Source organism: Drosophila willistoni, assembly GCF_018902025.1.
Source record: "Drosophila willistoni isolate 14030-0811.24 chromosome 2L unlocalized genomic scaffold, UCI_dwil_1.1 Seg168, whole genome shotgun sequence".
In the NCBI taxonomy this organism is placed as follows: domain Eukaryota; kingdom Metazoa; phylum Arthropoda; class Insecta; order Diptera; family Drosophilidae; genus Drosophila; species Drosophila willistoni.
The window spans coordinates 1,473,692-1,494,554 of record NW_025814047.1 but is presented as its reverse complement, the minus strand read 5'-3'; the positions used below and the strand labels follow the sequence as shown (position 1 = coordinate 1,494,554).

At 35.9% G+C, this 20,863-nt stretch overlaps 1 protein-coding gene across 2 annotated transcripts; it reads right to left on the bottom strand.

Moving 5' to 3' along the window:
- Positions 1-389: 389 nt before the first annotated feature.
- On the bottom strand, positions 390-19,028 carry LOC6643385 (muscarinic acetylcholine receptor DM1). 2 transcript variants are annotated; one of them, XM_015178219.3, is made up of 5 exons: positions 18,414-19,028; positions 8,101-9,269; positions 4,887-5,070; positions 4,634-4,821; positions 390-1,811 (listed from the first exon to the last, which is right to left on the bottom strand). In XM_015178219.3, exons 2-5 carry the CDS (start codon positions 9,042-9,044, stop codon positions 551-553), a joined length of 2,577 nt encoding a protein of 858 aa, XP_015033705.1. In that variant the 5' UTR covers positions 9,045-9,269; positions 18,414-19,028; the 3' UTR covers positions 390-550. The 2 variants fall into 2 exon arrangements, with proteins under 2 accessions (XP_015033705.1, XP_002066151.2); XM_002066115.4 differs by having other exon boundaries at positions 4,685-4,821.
- Positions 19,029-20,863: the final 1,835 nt, after the last annotated feature.

Sequence of the window (20,863 nt, the reverse complement as noted above, 5' to 3'; positions counted from 1 at the left end):
TAGTTTAATTATCTCTTTTAAGACATAAAATATTTTAAGTTAATTCTTTTATCTGGTTCTTCTTTTCTTCTCTTAGAAATTTATCGAAAAATGCTGTCAATTTTCAAATTTATTTTGACTCAAAAACTTTTCAACAACTTTAACCGAAACTTTTAGATCAAGTCGCTTATTGCATGTGTGTGTTGTGTTTGTGTGTGTGTGTGTGTATGTTTTAAATTAATTAATATTAGTTATGTATATATATTTTGTATATATGTCTGTGTATATAAGTATATTCGGGGGCTAGACATCAAAAAATCAGTACTGCTTTTTGTCAAATGTGTTTTTTGTTTTTTTTTTTTGTATCAATCTTCACAATTAAGCCTAATTTTGGTTTTTTTTTCGCTAAACATTTTTTTTGTGTTTTGGTTTTTATTTTTTTTATTTTTTTCTTTATCATTTTGCACACAACATTTATTGCAACTAGTTTCATTTCTGGTGATGATTTCGAATGAGGGATTAGTAGGCGAAGGAGCTGGTAGAAAGGAGCTGTATATATGTATATATGGATTTAATTGTAAACACCCCTGACCATGCCCTCGCGATTTCTGGTATGCCATTTGCAGGTTAGGATGCGGATATAAGTACGCCGGAATGAGGCATTGCAGAGGGCATAGCACATGGGATTAATGGTTGAATTAATGTAGCACAGGGCATAGAAGAAATCCCACAGCTCGGTGGGTATGCAATCCGAGCAGGTGGTCAATGGTTTGATCAGCACCAATATATTATATGGCGTCCAGGTGATAATGAAACTGAGCAGAATCGCGGACAAGGTTTTTGCTGCCTTCGACTCCTGACGCTTCTCTTGCGACTTTTTCTTTTTCTTTGCAGCATTGCGTGCATTGAGCAGGGCATGTTGGCCAGCGGCACCACCAGGGCCACCACCAACCCCCTTGCCGCCCAACTGCTTGGGTATGACTTTGGCATTGAGCAGGCGTACATCGTGTGGCGCATGGGACATGCGTCGTCCGAGGGGCAAACTAAACTCAGAGTCTCGCGATGGCAATGGCCGGCGAGTGGTTGCAGTGGGTGGCACTGTGACCACATTACCACCACCACCCAAGGCACCACTTAGGCCCACTCCGCCAACGCCGACGCCAACGCCAACGCCGACACCTCCGCCCATGCCTTGGCCCGAGCTGCCACTTAGCAGTGTCGAGGCCGTCACATCCTCGTGTATCATCTTGATGGAGGGTGCACAATCACCATGGCCACCGGTTAGGCCACTCGCTGAGCCACCACCGCCACCATTGGCACCACTTAGGCCAGACTGATGGCCGGAGATGCCGCCAATGCCGCCGCTGGTGCTATTCGCTGCACTTGCTCCATCCGAGGGCAGACGTATGAGTATCGTGTAGACTGAGTCCTGGCTAACTGAACGTGAACCAATCCGATTGCCCACTGGTAGGGCACGTGAGTCGCGCATTGTTCCATTGCTATTTGTGTTGTTGTTGTTATTGTTGTTGTTGTTGGTGATAATGCTGTTGGTGTTGTTGGTGCTGCTGCTGTTGACATTCGCATTGCCATTGCCTGTCCCATTGCTCGCTGTCGTCGTCCCATGGCCCCCATTGAGGTTGTGGTTGAGGTTCAGGTTGACACTGCCGCTGCCACCGGCGACCGCATTCATTTCCTGCATTTGGGAAATGGAATTGAGCGGCGGACGCAATGGTGTGGGTGATACATCCGGCAGTAGTATGCTGGGCGGACGTACACCGCTCACACTGCCGCCCATTGAGTAGTTATCCCGCATGACATTCATCGAGGTGCATCTACACACAGATAGAGAGAGAGAGAGAGAGAAAGGGGAAGAGAGAGAAAGAACAATCGTATGTATTTTTGTGGTGATTGGCATCGGGAGGCAAACGATTCTCAACTCTACTCGACTCAACACTGACACTGACAGGCTTAGAAAATAATAATACAACAACAATCAAATGCTGACAAGCTACAACAACAATAACAGAGAGAGAGAGAGAAGTTTAGTGTGTGAGTGAAAGGGGCGCAGGGTGGACAGCAGGCGGATGCAGTTGCTCGTCTATCAAATAACTAAAATACATACTACGTAATACACAGATACACACTACACATACAACTAAAAAGTATACAAACACACACACACACACACAGCACAGTGCCTCAAAAATTGCCGACAGGGATGGTTATTTGCCAGATCAAAGTATCAATATCTTTTTTTTTTCAATAAATTGTGTTAAAATTATAATTTGATAAAACAAAAACAACCTACATCATTTTTTATTTGTTTTATTTTGTTGCTAAGATACCAAATTTTAGTTTGGTAAACAAGTTCCAAATCATTTCTTAATAATTTAAATTTTTCCTATTATTCTCTAATTAGATGAAATGACTTTTTTTATCCAGCTTCTGCTTAATTTTAAGTGTAAATCTAATTGATTAAAACCCCCAATTTCTACTCAATTTATTAGATAAATTTCCACAAATTTTTACCAAAATTAAATGAAATTGAAGAAATATTCATTAAATTTTGAGTTGGAAAATGAATAGTTTGTAAAATATATGAATGAAAACGACTATATAGTAGACTATATTTCAAGTTACTAGAAGTAAATGATTTGTTCAAATCAAATGAAAACAAAATATTCCCTTTCTACAGTCTTTGTTATTGTAGTTAATATTTTAATTAAAATAGAAAGCATTTTCAGTTAAAAAACATAAACGAAGTTGACCATTAAGAACTATAGAAGAAAACTTCCTTTGGCTGAAAAAATTGTGCTGAAAAGGTTCAAAAATCTATGCTCAAATCTGGCAAACTATTCTATATATATCATATTTGATGATATATTTGATTCACAAATTTTGAATGAACGCTTTTAACCAACTTGAATTGAACGAGACAAAGGATCGTTAAAGTAAATAGCACACTGAATTGTCATATGAATCCCTTGATTTTTTATTATTAAAAAAAAACGCTAAGCCATTTCCAAAAATTTTTTTTTAACAATTTGCACTCTTAACTTGTTTACAAACTATTTACTGAAATGTAAATATAAAAATTAATTTTAAACAAATAATAAATATAAAGATGGTGAAATCTGCAGCCGTAAGTTTTGTCAGTCTTTTTCCCTTTTATGTATTTAGAATTCCCAACATGTTTTAGCGTGATTTGGTATAATCAGTAGAACTCTGAAAATCTGCTGATGATAGAACTTGGTGGTTCTTGAAATAGGTAAACAGACAACATAAGATTTATTGACCTCAATTTGTATCATAATCTATTATCCGAAATACTTTTCTGCAATAAACATTTATATCTTTGTCTTTTATTAACCTAGATAGTCCCTTTAATTGTTACTAACACAAAAAAGAATTGTAAAATTTACCCTTAATGAAATCCTAAACTATTACGACTTTTGTATATGTTTTGAAATGAAAAATAGATTAGGGAGAGATTGTTGAAAGCTTTCAGAGATGAATTGAACATAGGATAAATGAGTCCAACCATTCTATATACAAGTTAGGCGTTATTTTTTTAAATTCTTAATAAGTAATGAAGTAAAATCAATCTTAATATCCTACTATCAATAACTTCAATATAATATTATTTGAAATCAGGCAGGTACAAGTCTAAATTTGATGCCAGCTAATAAAATTCCTTTCAACTAGAGCCCTTCTATGGTTGGGGCAACTTTACTAACATTTTTTATAGGTTTTAGCTACGAACATTTTCCGAACTCGCCTCAGGCGTTGAAATAGTTTACGAGTTTTCTCTGCTTTGAAATATTTATATAATTAGTTGATATCTAACATTCTTTTTCCGCAGGTAAGCTAAATATTTTCATTGGAATTATGCCCAGATTCTATGGATTCCTCTTGCCACACATTCAAAACTTTTAATGCCCCCTTTTAATATCCCTATAAGTATGCAACATTTTTTGCTTTTTCTAAAACAATTCGGTAAACAAAATAAAAACTAAAAGTGCAATCAGGCAAAAACCACAAGAACAAAAAAAAAGGAAAGAAAATAAATTTATTTGTCTATATAAAATAAAAGACATAATCTATAAACTAAATCATCGATAAGAACACTTTAAACTTCTTTTGAAAAGTTGGCAAGTTTTTGTTTTTGTTTTCGTTAGTTTTCTAGTTTTCTTTTTCCATCCCTGTTCATGCCAGGAGCTCTTTGCGTGTGTGTGTGTTTGTATGCGTGTGTGTGTGTGTGCTTAGTTTCGTTTTCAGTTTCAGTTTTGTGTTTTCTTTTCATTCGGTGCAATATGATACCCCTTTCTGAGATGGACTGATGGAAGTTTTTCTTTCTTCTCTCTTTTTTGTATTGTTTTTGGCAAACATTGAACCGAATTTGATCGTTTTTTTTTTTTTGTTTTGGTGCTTTTGAGTGCAATTGAGGCGATAGAATGGAATGCAATACACAACATGTGTGTGTCTGGTGCTGGTATGTTGATTGGGGTGTTAAATAAGTGAGAACTGTGGAGAGTGCTGTGTTTCGACTCTGTTAGTCGAGAAAAAATTATTTAGTTAGACGTTTAACATGAATTGCATTGATTTTTGTTTTTTTTTTCTGATTATTGTTGTATTTAAATATTTTTTTTACTACCTGGAGACGGAGCTTTGTAAAGGAGTTTCAATTGTTACTGGTGTTGCATACCCTAAATCAGATGGCTCCTCCTGTTCATAGGCAAAATCATCGGAATCCTCGCGTCCAGAATGCCACCACGCTATGCACCATTCTTTGATGCTGCCAAAGCATGAGTATGGCTTTTTGATTGTATTGGTGCTTTTGATCTATTGAAAAGGAAGTATATTTTCAGTGAGTCCATCATCCAAGAAATCATAATAAAAAAACTCACGCTCGATTTACGTGAATGCATGCCATGGTAACCGGAATCGATAACCATATTGGTCATGTATACACTTTCCGCATCCGCTGAACTCTCCGAACGTGGCCTTCGCCAGGTATCATGGTCATTGCCACCAAGTTGGGCAAAGGCAAGTAGTCCACCAGCTGCATGATTAACCACCGTATTCTCATCACTGTAAGACAAAAAAATTTTATTACAAATAAAGAAATAAATGGAAAAACTTAAAAGAATTGTAAAAAGGCTTTTAAAGTTTGAACTTGATTTCAAACCTTGTCAAAACAATCAGTTTATACTTGGTATTAGATAATCAGATAGTCATCGAAACACCTTCTATCAATCATAAAAAAAAATGCCAAATAAGTCAGGTGGGTTCTCGATTTTTAATCGAGATTAAAACCAAATGCATTTTTGGATTCTTTACTCGTTCGATACCGAAAACGCTCAATTTCTTGCAAAAAATTCGTCGCGTTGATGTGTATGAAACAATGCTTGCTGACCATCAGGATGGTCAGGATGAGCTTGGCTCAGGACAAGCTCAAATGCATGATTACTGGAAATAAGACTTGGATTTATGCTAAAGGCCCTAAAACAACCGACCAATCGAAAGAATATCGTGCTAAAGGCGAGGCCAGGCCGAAAAGAGCACGTCAAAGTTATGATAACAGTTTTTTTTTCAATTTTCGTGGTGTGGTGCACTATGCATTGCTTCCATCTTGCCAAGCTGTTAATAAGGAATATTATTTATCGTGATGAGTCGTTTGACCAGAATTATGGGCCAACAACTCTTGGTTTTTGCATCACGATAATGCGCCGTCTCACACTGCACTTGTACTTAGCGATCATTTCGCCAAAAATTCGACGCATATCGTTCCGGAACAACCGTATTCGCCTGACTTGGCTCCGAGTGACACAGTTGGTCGCGTTTCGAGTCGATTGAGGAGATAAAAGGTAAATCAAAGAGGGCGCTGATGGCTATACTGGAAAGGGACTATTTGGCATGTTTCCAGGATTGGAAAAAACAATGCATTGACATAAGTGTATTTTATCGAGAGGGGATTACTTTGAAGGGGATGAAATTGTTTTACAAGACAGTAGTATGAATCAGAAAAAAAAATACCTTAACTAACTTGCAAAATCATATAAAATGATTCCCAACATACATACTTGTGGAAAACTTATCATTGCAAAAAATATACATAAATTTGTTGACTTTTAATTCTGATTTAATGCAATTTTTATAGATTGTTGATGAAGAGTTTTAATAAGTTAATCTATAGCATTAAGTTGGTCATTATATTGAGTAGTGTACCGTAAATTTTGAGAACTTAGATTTAAAGATTTTTGTTTAAAGTGAATTTTTATGAAAAGACCCATATTTGGAATCGGCAATAAAAATGTTTTTTGTGTTTTAATGTATCTTGTTAAGCTACAAAAAGAGTGATCTTTAAAAGCAACTTTTAAAAGAGGGATTACTTGTCGTATGGGCAATGTTACTACCGCTGGTTTAAGGCAATACTGCTTTAGTTCTTTTCTATGCAGTTATCCAATAGCTGATAAAAAAAAGGGACTTGGTCAGGGGGAGTAGTAACGTAAAAAGTGGGCCTAAAAGTCAAAACTAAGAAATGCGTTATCTTCGTAAGGTTTCTTAGAAATTCATACTAAGAGATGTTCGCAGAGGTATCACGACCAAAATGAGATTTCGGTTGTTAAATTAAAGAATTTGGAGCACATTATATATATATATATGGAGATTTTAACATTATGTAAGTGTTTGGTAACCAATTGTTTAATTTGTTCCGTATTATGATTAGCCGAATCAATGGAAAATATTCTCGAAGTAAAGTCCTAGAAGGTTTTAATATGAGCTGATGCAATTTTATTTCCCTCAAATCTGTCCAGATGTTTATCTGACCAAAATAAAGTTTGCCTCAACGAGAATTCAACAAAAGTTTACAATCAACAAAATTTTATAAATAAATTTTATGACAGGGATAACCGTCTTGGAGGCGGAATCTTGTTTTGCGTGGACAATTCCCTTTTTTCGGACAATTGTGTAATGGTCGCTATCTGCCTTACAGAATTTTCGACATTAACATTTAATCATATTTGTAATTTAAATATAAAATAATAATCAAATTGATACAATATAATAATAATCACTCGACGAGTATCGATTGTGCTGGCATTTGCTTGGTAAATTTTGGGAAAATAATTCTAGCCACAACATTTTTATTGAAATAACCAACATTTTTGCAGATTACAAAACAAACGCACAATACTAGACAAGTTAAATGTTAAAAATTTGGGTAGTTCAGTTAGAAGATTTCATTTCATCCAGTCAAATCTTCATAAAATTCGAAAATGGAGTTTTTTATGTTAAATAAGACAAATAACATTAAATCTTTTACAATTTATCACTAAACATTTTTTGTAGTTTTTTATGTAGTTTTATGACTTCACATGGCTTTAAATATTAATGGTCTGTGAGTTGTGTGGAAATTTGGAATAACAAATTTTTTTTTGCATCAATTATTAATGTCAAGCTTTATTATTAGATTTATGATTTTTCAAGTTTCAGTTTTGTATTCAGTTACATATTCAAGCTATGAAATCTAATCTAAATAAATGACCTACGGTAAGAGAACTCTAAATGTGAGAGAGACAAGAGAGACCGGCAAATCGGTCTGCTGAACCAGGAACCAGGAACCAAGGTATCAAGCCCTTTCGTTTTTAGATCTATTGAGAAAAATGACAAATTCTATTCAGTAGAAAACAACCATACTATAATTGAACCTTGAACTTCAAAACTTCTAGACAATATATAATGGAAAACCACAATATGTGCTAGTTCCTGCTTTTAGACCCCTAACTTTTGAATGAAAATGGTCATATGCCATGAGATGATCTAGAAATGTATGCATTAGTCTGGAAAAGCATTAACTATATATTATTATTTATAATAATTATTTGTCTATAAGCAATGTTCGCTTTGAAGATTTTTTATATCCAAAGAAGATTACAAAACTTCTTTATACATTTGTGTCAAAAATCGAATTCTTGGACTGCATTTTGCATACTTTTAAGGGCAAATTTCCATCATGTGTTTAGATACCAAATTGTTTGAATAAAACCTTTTTGCCAAATCTTTTGTTTTGATTGCTTGTTTTAACTTAAAAGAATTCTGAACTCTTTTTTAAATTACCTGCTATTCGAACGCTTGCTGGAATCCTTTTTGCCAGCCTGCAAATTGGGCAAATCCTTTTGCCGTTTCTTCGTTTCGCGCCAAATGCGATAGTAGAGGAAACACATGATGGTGACAGGAAAATAGAATGCCGCCAGGGCAGTGCCAAAGGTGATATATTGATTCGTTTCGATGAACTGTATATAACACTCGTCCTTGGGCACTGTGCGCTTGCCCTCGATGTAAGGCCAGCTATAGATCCAGGGTGGCCAGAGTAGCAAACTGATGCCCCAAGCGGCCCCAATCATCACGGCCGCTTTGTTTGTGGTGCGCTTGGCGCGATACGTTAATGGCCTCGTCACACTGAAGTATCGATCGAAACTGATGATCAGCAAATTCAGCACCGAGGCATTCGAGGCCAAATAGTCGAGGGCCAGCCAAGTGTCACAGACGTGGGGCCCCAATGGCCAATAGCCCAATATCGTTGTGACCGCAAATAGCGGCATGGAGATGGCGCCAATAGCAAAATCCGCTATGGCCAACGAGAATAGGAAATAATTGCTTATCGTTTGCAATTGCTTATCAATCTTAAAGGATATCATCACCATGACATTACCCGCCACCGTTACCGTGCTCAGAATCGCCGCTACGAAGCCCATAACCACCATCGAGGCGAGCGAATATCGCGGCCCCTTCGTCTCGAAACCCATTGTTCCATTTGTCTGATTGCCATACGAATCGTAGAGTCCATTCGCTGCGGTTGTTGTCAAATTCTCCAATAGAGCCGTCAGCAATGTGGTCCCAGTGGGGGACATGGAGCCGGGACTGCTGGTTGTGCTCGTTGTCGAGCTGGGCGTGCTTGTCGTCGTGGTGGTCGTTGTGCTCGTAGTTGCGGTTTTAAACAACGGCTCTAGTATGCTGGGCGGGCCATGGGCTGCCAAAGCTAAACTCATCACTGGCTCCATGGCGTATGTGTGATATTTTCTCTCGGTCTCTCTCTCTCTCTCTCTCTCTCTGAGAGTGTGTGATATTGATTTCTTATTATTATCGTTTCGTAGTGGAATGGAGTTTCTTTTTTTCCTCTTTTTCTGTTTTTTGTTTGTTTGTTTGTGGTTTGCTTTCAGTTTGCTTTCTTCTTCAGCTTATCCTTGATGCACCCACGCAAAGCTGTCGCCATTTTCGCACTGGTCCTGCAAGCAATAAACAAATTGGAAACAAGTCAGAAATTGTTATGGGAGACAACAATACAAAACACAAATGACTTTTATATACACTATCAAAAGAAAAGTCATCATAGAGGGAAACAAACAAATTTGAATATATAACAACTTTTATAATTATTCCTATTTGTTGAATTTTAAAAATTAGAATTCTTTCTTTAAATTATGAAAAGATTTTTTCCATTTCTTTACTTATACATTTCTCATATTTTCCTTTTTTTATTTGTTTTGAATAATTTTAAAATAAATTTGGCAATTTTTTGTTTGTCTATTTGTAAATAATATTTTTAAAGAATCAATTAAACATGTCAAGAAAGAGTCAAACACTCTAATTATTATAAATAAAAATTTCAGTCACTGCCCAAAAAATTAGAAAAAGAAGTGTGAAACTTTGTGTGCTATTTTCTATTTAAGGGGGAACAAATTTGTAGAAAATTCTTTTTTGGGAAATGTTTTCAAAACTTTTCACAAATCAAATTGACCTTTTGGGATACTTTCATTGACTTGTTCATAAAGATGAAGTTCTGTCAAAAGAAGAGAAATTATAGAATGTTGTCCACAGGCCTTTGAAATATCTCATTTTCCTTCTAGGCACACACACCAACACACACACGAACAAACACTGTGAGTCACATTGAGAGAAGAAAATGGAAAAATATATACTCGTATTTACAATGCCAGGGGCCGACTTGCTGCCTTTGTCCGCAAAATGACATTTTCTGTGTGATTTGTTTTAATGAAAATGTAAATGCAAAATGAAAATGAAAACTGCTTGAATGCGTTTCCTTGGCAGGCGGCAATAGCCACCATCATCACCATCACCATCATCATCACCACAACCACGCCCACAACATTTCTCTCTCTCTCTCTCTCGCTCTCTCTATCTATCTCTCTGTGTGTTATCCTCTGCTTGTTTTTGTTGTTCTTGTTATTGTTTGAATGGTGCAAAAGGAATGGAATGGGGGCCAGGGAGGCAGATGTAGGATGACAAACAATGAGGCATGGGCATGGCCATGCAACAGTCCAAGTCGAAGAAAACTTGGCTTCTACCCGGGACACTTTGGCACGGAAATGTTCAAGGCGGCTTCCTGACACTTTTCAAAAACTATTGATGTAGTCATTGGCTATATACACACACACACACACACACACATTATCTATCTATGTATCTGTATCAGTTTCTGTTCATTTGGCAGCCATTGTGATTTTGATTTTGAAAGTTTTCTCCCGCTGTCGCTGTTTGATGCTCATTCTCGCTGAAAAATGGAAAAATAAGTTACACACTCACATATTGTCGTCTGATTGATAGCATATGATATCGCCATGATTGATTCGCATTGAAAGTTTCATTTTTCTGCCTCCAATGCGAGCATTGTGCGAAAGCATAACAATGCAGCAACAACGCATACAAAATGAACAAAATATTAAATCATATTCCGCAAAAATCACAACTTTATAATTGAAATTCTATGGCCACAGCATAAAAACACACAATGCTGTGTATGTGTGTGTGAAAGATTGAACTGATTTAATGAAAAACTTGCTAACAATAAATGGATTTTCATTTTTACACAAGAGCACAAATAGGTTTATATACAGCTTTTGTATAAATCTCTATAGTTTATTTATATTTAGACCATCTTGCCAAGAATTTCAAAGGGGATTACAACATCAAAAAACATTAAAAGAATCAAATGTGTCTGTTCAAAGTTAGGTTTTACTTTTTCAAACTTATTTTGCCTTAGATGGTACACTGTTGTTAAATTGTTTTGATGAACGACTAAGGCGATAAAATATTGACTTGCAACTAATTTAAATGTTTTTAGATAAATATTAATAAAAAGTATCTTCGAAATTTCCAAAAGAAGTGGCTTAGAGTAAGGGAGCCTCAGGCTATTAAAACAACTCCGAAAGGAAAAGTTTCTGCATATTTTTTCGAATAGTTTTTCAAAGGGTTTTGACTGATAACTGTAATTCAATTTTTGGTGTATCTTTTACCCAAGTCAGAACGTTCTGTGAGTACCAATTGAAATTTAAAACCAGAGGGCCGGGGCTAACTTCGACCGCGTCAAAGTTTGTATACCCTTGCAACTTTTTTGGTAACTTTTTCCTTACCTATAGCTATCAAAGTGGAAAAACGTTTTATCTAAAAAGGATAATGTTTGCGAAAGAACGGCCAACAGTCGTAGCATAGGAAATAACGAAGTTATTGGACAAAGTCACAGTTTTCCACCGATCGTTCCTATGGGAGCTATATGATATAGTTACCCGATCCTTATCAAATTTGGCACAGCCATTAACAGATATATTAAACTAACAAATGTTTAATTTTAAAGCAATCGCGTCAAAAGTAACAAAGTTATTGATAAAAGTCACTGTTTTCGAAAGATCGTTCCTATGGGAGCTATATGATATAGTCACCCGATCTTGATCAAATTTGGCATAGTCGTTTATATGTGTAATTAACTCACCAATATTAAATATCACGACAATAGCTCAGAAAATAACGAAGTTATTAAGAAAAGTCACTGTTCGTGACTTTGCTGTTTGTATGGGAGCTATATGATATAGTGGTCCGATCCGGCTGAATCCGAGATATACAACGCCTGCAGTATATACAAGCCTACATGCAAAATTTCAGCTCTGTAGCTCTCACGGTCTAGGAGGAGTTTGCGTTGATCCAGACGGACGGACGGACGGACGGACGGACGGACATGGCTATTTGAACTCGTCTCGTCGTGCTGATCAAGAATATATATACTTTATATGGTCGGAGATGCATCCTTCGATGCGTTGCACACTTTTGATCAAAATTAATATGCCCTTTTTGCAAGGGTATAAAAATTACATCGAAATTGGCTTCTACAATTTGTAAATAAATATACAACAATTTCCAAAACCTTTTTTATCCTCATTTTTAAGCGAAGTGACCCTTACACTATTAAAGAAATCCGCTGATGATAGAACTGGTTCTTGAAATAGCTATATAGACAACCTGTTCACCTTTTGTGCTGTCTATGATTAAAAACCTTATAATCATTAAGATTTATTGACCTCAAGCTGGCTAAAACTCTAAACTGTGATACACTTTAAAAAGGTCGAAGTCTAGACAAATTTTCAGAAGTTAAATATGATTTTTATTGCGATTTGTAACTTATTTGTCTCTTTTTATAAACTTAACCCCATAGTTCAATAAGTCTTTAGGGGTCAAAACTTTAGCCGTTTGTATTACTTGTAATTCCTTTTACAAATTCCTTAAAAATAAAAATTTTCTAATGCCATTCTCGACTGCTAAATTACGCGTTGCTTGTCGCCTAATAATTTTTCAATGGGTTTTTAAACAGCATTTCGCAAAGCTGTAACAGATCAACAGATCCACTTTTGTATATAACAGATCCTAACAGCGGATCTACATTTCTATAACTAACCTACTCGGTGGCTCAGTGCAGACCTTCTAAATCTACAATTCTGGTGTTCTCGAGTTCGAACCCCGACGAAGGTGGAGTTTCCCCCTGATGAAGCAATACTGAAAAGTAGTTTTGTCGGGGATAATGGAAACGTTTATGGATAACGAATAACTAGATATTTCAATTAAACAAGCTCTGTCTTACACGTTTGGGATTTTTGTTTCTTCTTTTAAACCTTAATCCAACGTGACTGAATATATTGAACTTTGTTGAAATATATTTTCAAATGCTTTTGTGTAATTGTTTAAATATTGCATTCTATAATACTCACTCCTTAAAAGACAATAAACACAATGTGAATAGTAATGGTAAATAGTTCCAAGAACAGACATTCGAAATAGTTTTCGAAAGATCAATTCTTTAAAGTTGGACCTTATAGATTTAATCGGCCTAACAAACGCATTGAAATCGTCTGTAGAAATAGTTAAATATGTCGAATAAAAAGTTTACTTTAGCCTCTGTGGATGACCTGGAACGTAACCCTTTATTTTGGATGATATCTTTCTTAACATGGATTCGGTTCACACGGAGTTTTCAAGAACCTTTAACCCCGCGAAGAAAAAGTATCATTGTATCTGTTATTCTACAATATGTTTTCACATAAATATTGTTTTTTTCGGTTGTTCCTATGGTAGTTAATTGATTAAAAATATCGATTTCAGCAAAACTTCGCGAAAGGTAAGTTTTAGTCCAAAAACTTAAGAGACAAAAATGTTTATCTTACTAAGGCATGATAACCGATCGGTTCTTTGGCAACATAAGATATCGTAGATGCAGAAATTTTATCTAGTTTTATTTCAATGTCTCTTAATCGAACAATCCACTGAAGCAGATGACCACACAGCCAGATGATGGAGATAACAACATGGACTTGGCTTATTGTTGATGCTGAGCAAGAATAATCAACTGTAAAATATCCCCTTCTCTCGGTAACAAACATTTGACTAGTTTTATAACATTCCCAAGGCGATCAAACAAGTTTAGAAAAATATTTTGCATTACCAACTAAAATAGACATCACAGTAAAGAAAATAAAATTTAAGCCAAAGCGTTTCGATTGGTTCCTGGAAAGGGACTTAATATAAGTTTCAATATGTGCACAGTAAGAAACAAGAACTAAGCTGACAGATTTATTTGGTTCTCACAAAAATGGATTTAAAAACCTTTTGCATAAAATAAATAAAATCATCTTTTAAATCTCTTTTAATTGACAAAACTACAAACGGGGTTAAAAATCTTAAAATTCTTGGAAAAAATATGCATTTTGGCATTTAAATAATTCTGTAAATTGTTGACTATTTCAGTGGAAATTGTTAGTTTGACTGTTTAAAATGTTAAATGTTTGTAAATTGATGAGTTTTGTTTTTGTTGTGGCTTTAGTTTATCGGCAATTATTTTGGCTAAATCAAATCGATGGCCAATTAAACGCAGTGCCAAGCAATAAATCAATCAAATCTTTGTATTTATCTATCTCTCTATGAAACACACACACACACACACACAGAGAGAAAGAGATTCACATGAATGGAGTGTGGGGTATAAATCAATTGCAAAACAAGCAAACTGGCAACCAGCAGGGCGCCATAAATTGAGCCGACATATCGTATTGACAACAACAACAACAAGAACAACAACGGTAAGAACTAACTGGGAATGAGAACAACATGGCCAATAAGTGAAAAACAAATCGCAAGAAGTCGAATCGAGTGCCCTGTACACACATACTACATATACACATATACATATACATACATATATGTATGTTGCGATGTCCTTGTATCTAAATATGCCCGAGTATGTGAGTGTGTGTTTTAGTCAGTTATCCTGGCCGAATCCCTTTTTGCGTTAAAAGTAGTTGCAACTTTTGGAGAAAGAGAGCGAGCGAAAGAGAGAGAGAGAGAGAGAGAGATTGGAAAATAAACCTTCCCTACGTGCCTCAGACATGGCCACGTCAGCTTATGTTTGGGCTGGTCCTGCTAGCGCCTTTTACTCCTGGTTACTCTAACTGTCGTCTTTGTGTTACATTCAAATTTGTCAGGCAGACATCTAACCAGCCAGCCAGCCAGCCAGCAGCTCCCTGGCAAATAATCGAATTGAACGTCTTAGCCATGCCTCGTTTTCTTTCCATCCTTCTTTTTGGTTGCCATAAAAAAGGATTTATGGATTTATTATCAAAAGCGATGGCAAGGCATAAACAAACAAATACACACACTCACCTACACACATACAAGGGCATACATGAACACATATATACATATACATATGAGCAACCTGCGGCCCTCGCGGATTTGTTTGCCATTTATTAAGCTATTTTTATGACACACACACACACACACACACACACATCGACAACTTGCTAGGCGCCAGTAAATACAGTAAGTACACGCTAATTGAGACCATTGAACTTGAAAAGTTGCCTTATACATTTGCAAATTACATTTAGAATTTTTCGCATAAAAAACAATGACAGTTTAAAGAAAAAAATAAAATCGACCACAAAAAAGTTGCTTAGTTAATTAAAGATCGAACAAAAAGTATAAAATAAAATATACTCAGCATTAATCTTAAATCATTGTCTTGGAACTAATTACAACTACTTGAATGAAAAATAATTAATTAACTTTAACAAAAGTATCAACAACAAATATTCACACGCAAAAAATTCACACACGAAAACATATTTAGAAATATTTTTTGACATTTTGATAAAATTGACCAAGTAGACCTTGGGTTAAATTAAAAAATGAATTTGAAAAACATATTAAAAGCACCTTATGGTAAATCAGAGAAGGAGACAGATTGTGATTAAAAACCTTTCTAAAATTTATATTGAATAACAATTTTTTACACTTAAATTAATGAAAAATTCTATAAATTAGCTAAACATCAATTTCTTGGGAAATTTCTTGTGTTAGGAACCCATGCTATATACTAACTATACTAAGTTGACATGCAATAAAGTGCAGCACGACACGATTAAGTAATGATGCGGTTTTAAAAAGGGAGGAAGAAGCAATAAACGGAGAGTCCTAAAGAATACAACTCAAGTTCAAGCACTCAAACAGATTAAGATTGTCTTAGTAAATTATCCAAATACAGGTCAATAAAAATGGTTTCGGTATAATGGGAACAAAATAGGCAAAGAACATGAATATCAAGAGAATGATGCAAAATACATTGTTTAGTCCAACAGCTTGAAGATTCTCTCCAATTATCCAATTAAGTTCTACGCAAAATATTTCCTAAGACTTAAATGTAGATTTGAACGCGTTTTGGATGACTTATCTGCAGCTATTTAACTTTCCAGTACTGACCCTAAGACTATTTGTATAAAAAAAGGATTTTCTTATTATATCATGGTAAAACTTGTATCGAATAACCCATAGTTCTATATTTAAGTGTGAATTTCTGTTGAATTCGAATCCAATTAGGCATAGAGGATTACGATATACTTTCTAGATGACAAAAAAGCTCCCGATCCTAATGTCTGGGCCTTAAAAGAACGATGCTACGACCCAATTTCAGCGTTGGTAGACGTTCAATTTTTATGAAAACTCATTATTTTTACCACGTTTTGACCTATTGAAAAACAATCCTCGTTGTAATCCATCTATCCTGGATGCACTTTTTAAAATCCTGCCATGCTTAAAAACGTAATTTCTTCATTTGTCTTGATAAAAAGGATCCATACTAATGTTAATAAACCACTTAAGCAAAAGTTGTTATAGTCCTTACAAGGCAATTTAAGTGTGCTAACCTGACATATTTACATATTTAAAAAAAAAAAAAACAGAGTTTTAAAACTTGGTGTAGCCTACTTTGTTGGGCAAATAGCAAGGAACTATTTCATGTATATCCTTCAAAATTATATTGACCAACCATAGACCTTAAACACTTTACAGTTTTTTCGCTTCATTTAGTTGTAATTCCGAACTAGTTTTAGCATTAAAGATATCGTATAGCCATTGCAATCTTTAGCAAAGACCAAGATGATAAAACTTGGTGGTTCTTGCTCACCTGCCCGCCCTATTATGTCGCCTTTAAAAATATTTTCCTTTATAAACTTCACCACAAGCCGGCTTTTATATCAAAAAGGTCGTAATAGATATATAATTTAACAATTTTATCAATTGACACTCCAAATCATGAATGAATTGCCGGCTCCAGGTCAATGAATAAGAACACAAGGGTTTATTCCTTTCTTAATATACTTCTATCTCCAAAGGAGAATATCAGGCGGAATATTTTTTACGTTAGACATCTGTTTTGTCCCCCATGGAGTTTTAGAGGGTTTGACTAAACAAAAGCTTAAATTGTGTAACTTTAAACTAAACCTTAAACTGAAACTCTCATAAATTTTGGCACAAACAAACTATGGAAATGTTTTCCAAGAAGTCAGGGTCAAGCAAAAATGTTTTTTTATGTGTTTTGTTTTTTTTTTTTTGCTCAATTTAAAATACAAATCACTTCATTCTAACTGCCAATTTGACCCTTTTTGTCTCATGTTTGTCAGATGACAAACATAGATATGTAGCTGTAATTGTTGTGTATGAAATGATTTCGGTTAATGTTTTGTCTTGGCTTTTGAATTTAGCATACACAAATACGCACGTACAATTTCCTTTTATCATCTTAAAAGTTTCTAAGCCAACTCATTGTGGTTTTTGACATTTGTGGTCTAATTAAATTTGTAATTCTTTGCATATTTCGCAGAATTTGTGGGTTTTTTTTGTTTGTAATGCTTATGAATTGATTTGGCATTTAAAGGTTACTTTGTGGGTGGGAATAAAATGTAAATTTGCATTTAATATAACTCTTTTGGCTTAAAACATATATGTCTATGCTTTTAATCAGATTCTTTTGCCTATCTACAGATGATCTAGAGCTAGAAAAACAGCAGTTGCCTTTTTTTCAAATGAGATATTTTTCGGTCCTTTGTATTTATTTTTTTTTTTTTTTTTTTTTGGGAATTTTTATGCGGGCAACACGCGCCTACCCACACACACACACACACACAGACACATACACACAGACACACCTATTTTCGCTGGCACACAGAGAGAAAGCTTGGGCAACAACGAAAAAAAAAAAAAAAACTATATAGCTTGCATACTTTTGTGCGTCTTGTCAGAGGTCCTACGCCTCCGCCTGCTGCCTGCTGCTTGTTGTTGTTGTTGTTGCTGCTGCTGCTGCTTTATGTTAATTTTTGCGCGAGTTTAATTGCTTGCCACATGGCTACGTCTTGGGCTGCCTGCCTGGCTGGATGACGATGATGATGATGGCCTTTGCCTTTGCTTTCGCTTTCGCTTTCAGACCTGACTGGCTGGGGCTGGCTCTGGCTCTGCTGCTCTGCTTGGCTTGTTTGCGGAAATTAAATTGCTGGACTGTTGGCTTTTACCTTATGCTTGGGCTACCCGCTAAGCAGGCATATTGCTTTGTAGGTGGTTAAGAGAGACATGCGGGGGAGATGGGGTAAGTATGGGGTAGTAGGGTATAATTTGCCGCGCCCCACCAACCGACCTACAACACTCGCACAAAGTTTTAATCAAAACGAGAGCACTGGAAACAACGAAAACGAAGTCACACAGACACACAGCACACACTCACATACACTAATAAGGAAAAATGTTGCTTGACTCTCACTTACATGTGAAGCGCTGATGGTTCTCTCTCTTGCTCTCTTGCTGTTGCTGTGACTCTCACACACTCTCCCGATGCGTATGTATGTGTGTGTGTGTTTGGGTAAGTGTTGGCGTGTGTGTGTTTGTGTATGAGTGTTTGTGGAATTCTATCTCTTTTGAGCTTATTTGTAAACGCTCAGCATCAGCATCAGCCTCAGCTTCAGTTGTAACGTTGACATTGTTGTTGTTGTTGTTGTTGTTGTTGTTGTGCTGTTGATTTTGGCCATTTGCTTTGCCGCTCCCAAAAGTATGCTTTGTAATTTTTTTGTATTGTGCGCGCACATCTTTACTTGGCCTCACCGCCCCAAAGCCTAGCCTAGCCTAACCGCCCGTCGCCTGCCGCCCGTCTTCGTCGTCGCTGTCGCCTCCACCACCTCCGCCACTTCCGCCTCCACACTTCTCAGATGCTGCTGCTGCCGTTGCCGTTGCCGTTGCCCTGCTCAATTCATTTTGCCTTTCGCCAATTTTATTATACACAATGCCATCCGAACGCTTTGCGTGCCCAAAGTTTTCACATTTAACATTCTCGTAATCCAGTTAGCTTTACAATTATTATTTCAACATTTTTCCCCTGTGATCACGCCATAACAATTATATATCTCTATCACTATATATATATTTATTCTTTTTTTTATATTATTCACAACTATTTGTATATATTTTTCATTCGGTTTTTTTTTTTTTTGTTTTGTGGTTTTGCAAATTTTACACGTTTTTTGCACGCCTTTCAAATGGAATACAAAAAATTTACTACTTTTAGTTGAAAGATGAGTTTAGCGTGAGAGAGAGACTGAATTTATCGAAGCGCACGTTGGCAATTCTCGTCCGGGACTGAATCTGAAAAATTTTCAAGCATATACCTTAACGGTACTAAAGTCGCCCAGAGAAGCAAAGTGAGAGAGCGAGTGCGTGTGTGTGTGGGAGAGCAGCATCCCAGCAAATGAGAGAACACGATTTCGTCTTCGGCTTTTTTGTTAGCAGGAAACTGTTATCTCTAGGCTTTTGTGCTGGAATTTGTGTTTGTTGGGCAACATGGCGAGCATCCTCAGCAAACACCCTCAAATAAAAGTATGCTGGCTGAGGGGGATGGGAGGGAGAGAGAGAGAGAGAATCGGAGAGAGAAAGGGAGAGAACAAGACTTTGGCTAATGCGTGGGTGGCAAAAGCGGAAAAACTGTTACAATGTGAGTGTGTGAGTATGTGTATTTATGTGTGTGTGTGTGTGTGTGTGTGTGTTAAGCTGCAGCAAAAAGGAAAACGAAATGGTTGAATATGAATGAAACAGCCGCCACAGCCAAAATGCAGAATACCGACCGACCAAACCCATGAAGTGTTGGACGGAAAGCAAAGGGATGGGGAAGGGAAAGGGGGACGAGGGACGAGGGACGGGCATTGTGGGTGAAGAGGTGACTCTGAGTCGGGCTGAGTGTATCCCATCCACATCCACGAGCCCCACGGGGCATTGCTCAACTCAAGCATTCTTGCCATGATGTTCATGATGGGTATTTTTTTTTTTTTTTTTTTTTTTTTTTGCTTTCTGCTAGAAACTTGGCTTTGCCTACGATTGCTGTTTGTGCTCTTCATCAGCCAAAAGGCAACTTGGCCGTTGTCGCGTTTTATTTTTCTTTTTCACATTTTGGTTTTTTTTTTTTTTCTTTTCGCTTTTTCTGCCTTCAATGGGACTCTCTGGGCGAATTGAGAATGAGTGTGAACGCTAGAAAAGCGCATTCTCACATTTCAATTAAATAATACCACGAGCGTGTTTCAGTTTTATTATTATTATTCGAGGGGATTTTTTATTTTTTTTTGGTTTGGACATAAAATGTATCTCTTTTGCAGGCAAACAGTGGATATCAAGGGTCTATGGGATTTGGCAAGAATTGCTTCTGACTCCATGCTCCATCAAGTTCAAGTTCATATGTTAAATTAGTAAACTGTTGCCTTAAATATTCATAATATTAAATAATTCAAAAATTATTATATATTCACCTTTAAATTATTAAGAGAAGTTTCCTTGCAGCAAATTGTCTAACTAAAAATGCATGCTTTAAATATTTATTGCTTGCATTTAATTATTCTGGAAGTGCAAAAATTTTCCATATTTTTTTTTTTGTCCTTTTAGCTCAACGACAAATGTAAATTTTTATAAATTGAATGCCTTAGCTTTAATTATATATTCAAATTGAGTGCAGTCTATTCATTTAATAAAAACAAAGAGTTTCAGTAAATTTCAAAAACTTTAAAGTGTTTAATCGCTTAAATATTAAATATTATTTTTGTAAAAAGGGCAAACAATATTTTCAGAAACATAAATGTATTAAATATTTTGTAGGATACCTTCTAATTTTCTCAACTTCCAGAAACTAAATAAAGAAATGTTTTTTAGTTAGTTTTTTGGTTATTCCATTTAGTTTTAA